We start from the raw sequence: 6834 nt of genomic DNA, 5'->3' as shown, positions 1-6834 counted from the left end.
TGGCGCACCAGAGACCCCAGTAGGGAGCAGACCCCACACGGGGTGCGGCGCTTGCCCATCCGTGTCATGCCTCTGGTAGGCTGGCTATGGCTGGGACTGTCTACCCTGGGGGTTTGCAGGTAGGGTCTCAGGTCCTCCGCACCCTCCTGCGTGAGCTCCGTGCTAACTCACATGCTGGCAGACAAGTGCACCTGTTTGTGCAGCCTGTTCATGCGGCTCTGGTTGCATGGCTCCCTGGGGGGCTGGGCAAAGTAGGGGCCTGGGTGGGGCTTGACCCAGCCCAGCTCCACGCAGCTGCCTCCTCCCACTCAGTGAAGGGTTAACCCCTTCCCACCACAGGCCCCGCTTGCCTCCAGCTGTGCTCGGGGTTGGCGGGGGGCTCCGCGGCTGCTGGGAGGTGTCTGGCGGGCTTCGGGGGAGTGGAGGCATGGCAGGCTTTCACCTGAGCGTCTCTCGCCACTCTGGAGCCAGAAGTTAGTCTAAAGTGAAAATTCTCAATCAGGGTGCCGGGGCACTCTGCGGTGCTGCCAGATCTTTTGAAGAATGTTTTGAAGTGTAAGGAGATAAATTGATCAGATAAGCATAGGGTCAGGCTTGTCCCTGCCTGGATGATCCTCCATCCCTGCTGCCCATCCCCTCTGTATAGAAGTAAATACTGTCTTCTATAAATGAGGTTTTGAAATTTAATTCAGTTCACAAAAGTTATGGAAGGACACCTTCAGTCCAGTGAGGGGTACCTGGAGTCCAAAAAGGTTGAGAGACACTAGTCTAGAGGATTCTAATTTAGTGTTTGAGAGTTCAGTTTCACTATTGTATCTAACCATTCTGCACTAAGCTTATAAGGCCCAGACAGGATCCAGGGACATATCACTTTAACTGCACCTGTCAACCTGGTACCCCTCTGGTCTCTTTCCTTGAGAGCCAAAAGTTTTAGGCTAGGGACAGAAGTTACACATAAACTTCTTTAAGTGATCAGAAACTAGTTTAAACCTGTAACAAAACATAAGTTCACTGTACATAAACCAGTTTCAGAATGACCAAAACCGGTTTGAGATAAACCTGGTTGAATGTAGTATCAAACTTAACTGACTGAGCTCAAACTGGTTTATAGAACTTCCATCCCAGACCCCCTCCTGTTTTAAGTTAAACCAGAGTCCCCCAGTATCCCAGCATGCTCTGCAGCCCTGGGCAGGGCTGTGCTCTCTGCTCCAGTGGAGCAGGGCTGGCCTCTCCCCTCTGCTCCTCAGCTGGAGCAGGGGTGGGCAGGGGTTGGGGCATGGCCAGATGCCAGCCCCCACAAGATGAAGGAAGCAGGGAAGAGGTTTATTCCTCCCTCCCTCCCCTGTCCCACCAGCATGGACCCCAGTGGCGTCTGCCAGGCAGGGGCACAGCAGTTCCTGTCGGGTATTTCTCTGCTCACTGCTCCAGCAGTGGGGGCACGGCCAGCCTGGCAGTAGCCTCCAGTGAACTGGCCAGGGAGAGTGTTTAATTCCCTCCTCCCTGTCCCACTGGCACAGACCCAAGATGGGGTCCAGCTGGTGCTCCCTCTTCACTGCTACAGGTGCGGGGACGTGCTGAAGCAGCAAGGGGGCAGGGACCTTGATGCAACAAAAGCCCCTCATATTTTCCAAGGAGCCCAAGCCTCTTCCCCTATGTGGGGGCTGCACTGCAGATGGGGGCAGGGTGGGCAGAGCTGCTGCAGACTGTGCGGGGTGAGCAGCAGCACCGAGGATTGGGGGGGTGGTCAGAGCTCCCCAAGCCCCTCCTAGCACTGCTGCCATTCGCCCCGCACAGTCTGTGGCAGCTCTGCCCATCCCACCCCTGTCCCTACCTGCAGTGCAGCCCCCTGCCGGGAAGAGGCTTGTGCTCCTGGGAAACAATGACGGGCTGCTGCTCCCCTCATGGTCCCTGCCCCAGCAGCAGGAACAGGGGCACGGCCAGAGGCCAGCCGGAATGGCCTCCTTAGGCAAGGGGGCAGGGAGGGGGCTTATTCTGTTGCTTGCCCAGTGCAGGGAGCAATGGGTGGTGGCGGCAACAGTTGAGGCTGAGAAGAAACCCCTCCCTCTCTGCCTCAGAGGGCCATGCTGGCCAGCCTCTGGCCATGCCTCTGCCCCTGTGGCAATGATGGGGAGCACTGGGTGAACCCTAGCTCTGATCTGTGCCAGTGTGACAGGGTATGGGGAATTTAAACCCTGACCCTGGCCAGTTCATTTGAGGCTACTGCCCAGGCTGGCAATGCCCCCCCAGGACAGCTTCCCTGCAGTCAAGGGCTGGTCTAATGCCCACCCTCCAGCTTCTGGCCTGAGCCACTGCAGCATGTGCCTGCGTTTCCTGAGTTAAAAATGAATGTCTGTTCACTTGCTAAGTGGTTCAATCTAGTCGGGTTAGACTGAACTATTTAGATCTTTCAGTCTGCAAAGATTGAATCAATCCTGGCTCTGGCTTTTTGAATGTCCGTCCCTGGCCTTAAAGATTTTCAGTTTTTCTCTTTCCCATACAGCCCCAACTCCATCATCATTACCGGACAGGTACATGGCCCTAACCCTTCCTTGGTGCCCAAAGAAGCATACAGCCATTACCCTTCTCAGCCTGTATTCCAGTATGGTTTTTTTCCATAGCCACAGTGCAAATCCAACAGCTCCCCTGGACTGCAGTGCTCAGGGAATTCTTTGGTCTTCCTAGTACTTCATGCATGGACTTTTCACTAGGTAGCCTTAAAATACTGATTGGCTTTCCTGGCACATCATACTTGGCTTTTAGGAAGACTGTATGTTTACCTTAAAAGTTTGCAATTAAATCTCAGCTTCAGTGAAATCTCAGCTTCTCAGCTTCAGGTGCAAGGGAGATAATTCTAGCATTTTGGAGTTTGATCTTACCTAATACTCTTGAGCTTGTTACAGCTGCCAGAATCCTTTGCTTCCTTTGAATACATATTAAGGCACCATGTAAATGCTCAGCAGTGCTGGTTGCACTGTACTTGTTAGGGGAGAAACAAGTAACTGTGTTTTCTAGACCTTCATTGACTGTTGGGTGTGTGCTTGTGTCTGTAGCTTTGCCATATGACCAGGATGAGTGCCTGACCAGTGGGAGACCCCCAGACTACAAGGAGTAAGTCTCGAATCCATCTTGTCCTTGAATTTCTTTCATTGTAATGACCATTATCTCAAACATTTCACCATTCAGGAGACTGTTGTCCAAGGGCAGTTGCACTGGGTTACTGATCTCTTTTTGATTAAATGAGCTTAGAAAGTTTCTTTACAGAATATGACTAAAATTTATGTTGGCTCTTTAAGTACCTTTCATCATTTTCATTTTGCCAGGCTGCTATATCTCCTGAAACAGAAGTTAATAGCCCAACCTACTCACACTCTGAAACTGAAAGCTGCTTCCCACAAATCTCTTCCCTCGATCTTGTTCAGTCAGAAATACTAGATCAGCTTAATTGCTGACCATTGCACCTTGTACAGCAGTCAACATTCTCAGTTTCATTTCATACATATTAAGCTCCACATGTAAGTCACCTTCCAGGAAGCATCTTGGCAGTTCAGTAATGCAATATCACTAGAAAAGGGGTGCTGGTATAGTGGTATACAGAACAGAAAACCCACATACTAGACCAGGAGCAGGTATAAAATGTCAAGTGCTCCTGGACTGGCTTTGTGCTGGCTCTAGGGAAAGCACAGATGTAGATATGAGAAGGGAGATCTATCCCTCCTTCAAAGGAAGGATCCAGATTAGAGGTAAGTATAGGGCCAAGCCTTCAGAGAGTACTGATGAGTCTCTGTCTGGATAACAGGGAAGTATTTGTCCAACAAGGAAGGATTTGGTTGTGAATTAATTAATTCCTTCCTTCCTTCCTTTCTCCTGCCCTCCCTTCCAGAAAGGGTTTTATAACTGCAGGGCAACTTCCTAACCAATTTTACAGTTCTTCACTAGATAAAAGTGTGTGAATATTACCTGCTTCAAGAAATACATTTGAAATAGTCATATGAATGCACCTTACGGAATCCTGATATACTGCAGCTGTAGCTCAGAGAATACAATCGTATGGCTGTATTTGGGTCCTGATCACACAAATCGCTTCCACAGATTAATGGAATACTTTTGTGCTGAAAGTTGAGCAAGTACCCAAGCATTTTGCTGAATTAGGAACTTACTTTTGAGACCTATGTGTTTAAAGGTGCAAGGCCAAACATTTACTTGGCCAGTTCAATAACACCCTAAAAATCTGAGGGCCTGTTTTTTTTAGCAGGGACAAAGCAAGAAACTACAAAGGCAAGCTCAAGACTGCACAAATGGGCATTTGTAAGCAAAAGGAATAGCTATGCTTACATTCAGACATGATTTTGCCTTTACACTACTGTATATGTTTTTCTCCCTCACATGAGTAAAACCTGGTTTCTGTTTCTAGCCACCTTCATCAGAAAACCACGTGGCCCCCTCCTCCAAGCCAGAGCAGGAATCCTGAACCACGGCTCCCAAGTCCAACCAAGCAGCCGCCAGAGAAACCGGCATAAATCTCCTGAGAGACTCACCCCTACTCAAAACCACGTGTATTCATAATCCAGATGCTCTGCTGGGAGATGGAAAGGACACAGAACAGATGGTCCAGCCTCTGGGCAGAGCAGCTATCCATGAGCTGTCTTATAAGAGACTGATTCTCCTGACTAGCCACCCACAACTTCAGCAGCAAACCTGCTCGCATGGCTACCTCTGAATGATTGTACAAAGCCGTTCTTTCTTGGTTTTGCAGTTTTATAGATAACAGAGAAGACATTGCCAGGAGGATATGAATGCTGGGATTCTACCAGCAGCCTTTTACAGCAGTGTCCTATATCATAAGAGGAACACGGATCTACCACTGAGGGGCACGTAGGGCCTGCAAAAATTCCTTTTGGTATTTCAGATGAAAAGCCAAAGTAAGATTAGTGGACTATAGCAAAACCAATTGACTTTGTAGTGCCCTAGAGGTCTGGGGATGCAGCTCCTTTTTTGTTGTAATGCTTATCCCAGCTGCAGTGCTTGAAGTGAAAGAAGCAGCTCAGCTAGTCATGTGGAAAGGGCCCAGATATTGGCAAATGGTATCAATAACTCCATACCAAATGCTGTGCGGAGCACAGAGAGGACACCCTGGATATGTTTCAGTAAAGACTCGTGGTAACACTTGGACAGTAAGCAAAAATCGCTTGAGATTTGATGACATTAGTAAAGAACATGGTAGAAATCTGATATGACATACAGTCTGGCAAATAAAGCAAAAACACTGCTTACAGGGTGTTTGATCCCTAAGCTGACAGAGTTGGAATTAGTTGGTTTTGTGTCTCTGAGGTTAATTTAACCTGCCTGAAGCAGCTATGTGATAGTCTTGTGTTTTTTTTCCTTATGCAAAACAGATGTTGGCAGCTTCTAGCAGGTTGTACTGAAATGTCACAGTATAAAAAGCCATGTTCTAGCTTTAATCTGGGGAATTGTGAACATCACATTAAGTTTCCTCTTTAGGGCTTCATGGCACTGAGATCCCACATGTGCTAAAAGGAAGAGCTGTGAATAATAGTGATGTGTAATACCTACTTATTTATATGGAGCTTTTCTTATGAAAGGATCCCCAACACTTTATAAACTACACGCACACAGAAATTACAACACCACTAAAAAACAGTCAGCTCTGTGGTGGCGATAAAACAGTTAAATAATTAGCATGGTCTAAGGGAAGGAGCTGGAGCAATTTTTGTAGTTCTCAATAAGTCAATATCTTGCCTAATCTGGACTACCTTTCTCTCAGGAAAAACCAACCAAAGAGAAGGGGATGCTTGGAGTTTTTTCTAGAATCAACTGCTTTTTTAAAATCAAAATTGTCCTGCTTCTCAGTCCTCATGTTAGCAACAGGAATGCTAGTACTGCTTTGCTGGTGCTGCAACTAGGTCTGTTCCTATGGCTTTGCATTCAGCCCATGACCTTGGACTTCCCTCTATTCTAGAGGTACAGAGCAGAGGTACAGAGAAGTGCATGAGCAAAAGCCAGTCTCACCAGACTGTTCCAGCACTGTCACTGGAGGAGTGTCATTGTTCCAAGTTTTCCCAATAGAGGTAAATATTGTGGGGAGCAAAGCTCCTTGGAAAAATTTCCATCTCCAGTTCCATCATACAGAGACTTGAAAATCATTGCTCATATCACTGGCCAGTCTCTAGCCAATTTATGGGCAAGAATAAGATTCAGAAATGGCAGAAGCACATCAGGAAATTTGCAAAAATCTTAGTAAAGGGGCAGGAGATGGAGTGAAACTGAAGTACTTGGGGTGGGATTTTCAAAAGGACTTGTTATTGGTCTAATACTGTTCTCATTGAAGTCAACAGGAATTTTACCACTTCGTGCAATCATTGCAGAGTTCTGCCAAGGTCAGGCACTTTTGAACCTCATCTTTCTGTCTCTAACATCTGTGATGCTGTCTCCAGTGTAAGGTGATGCACAATTTCAAGTGGAATGACAGAAGAATTGTACCCATGTGTCAGTGCATAATGACCAGGCAAGACAAAACTAGCATTGCTCCAAGTAAGTGGTGAGGGTTGAAAATAGGCCTTGACTCAATGGAACTCATTCTCCCCACCCATCACACTTAAAAATATACAATAAAAAGATATCCATAGTCATCTGTCCATCCACCTTCTAAAAGGTAAAGAGCCCTCCACCGTAAAGCCTCTTAAGGCATTTAACAATTCATTCAGAGAAAGAAATCTTGCTGGTTCCTGCTAACCAGACAATCAGGAACATTACAGGAAAAGTTATATGCTTTTCCAAGGCGTCCATTTTTTAGTATATGACTATTATTTCCTTGCC

At 47.1% G+C, this 6834-nt stretch overlaps 1 protein-coding gene across 3 annotated transcripts in view; it reads left to right on the top strand.

The window, feature by feature from the left end:
* Nucleotides 1-5287, top strand: part of LOC109313350 (syntaxin-binding protein 4-like) — a 100547-nt gene extending 95260 nt beyond the window's left edge. For all 3 annotated transcript variants that reach the window (XM_019539825.1, XM_019539824.1, XM_019539823.1), the window contains 2 exons: nucleotides 3051-3108; nucleotides 4412-5287. In XM_019539825.1, coding sequence (XP_019395370.1) covers nucleotides 3051-3108; nucleotides 4412-4517 — 164 coding nt within the window. In that variant the 3' untranslated portion in view covers nucleotides 4518-5287. The remainder of the gene's footprint in view (nucleotides 1-3050; nucleotides 3109-4411) is intronic.
* Nucleotides 5288-6834: the final 1547 nt, after the last annotated feature.

Source organism: Crocodylus porosus, unplaced genomic scaffold (assembly GCF_001723895.1).
Source record: "Crocodylus porosus isolate Cpor-Errol unplaced genomic scaffold, CroPor_comp1, whole genome shotgun sequence".
Taxonomy (NCBI): domain Eukaryota; kingdom Metazoa; phylum Chordata; order Crocodylia; family Crocodylidae; genus Crocodylus; species Crocodylus porosus.
The sequence above is the reverse complement of the archived record's forward strand: the minus strand, read 5'-3'. Positions and strand labels throughout refer to the sequence as shown.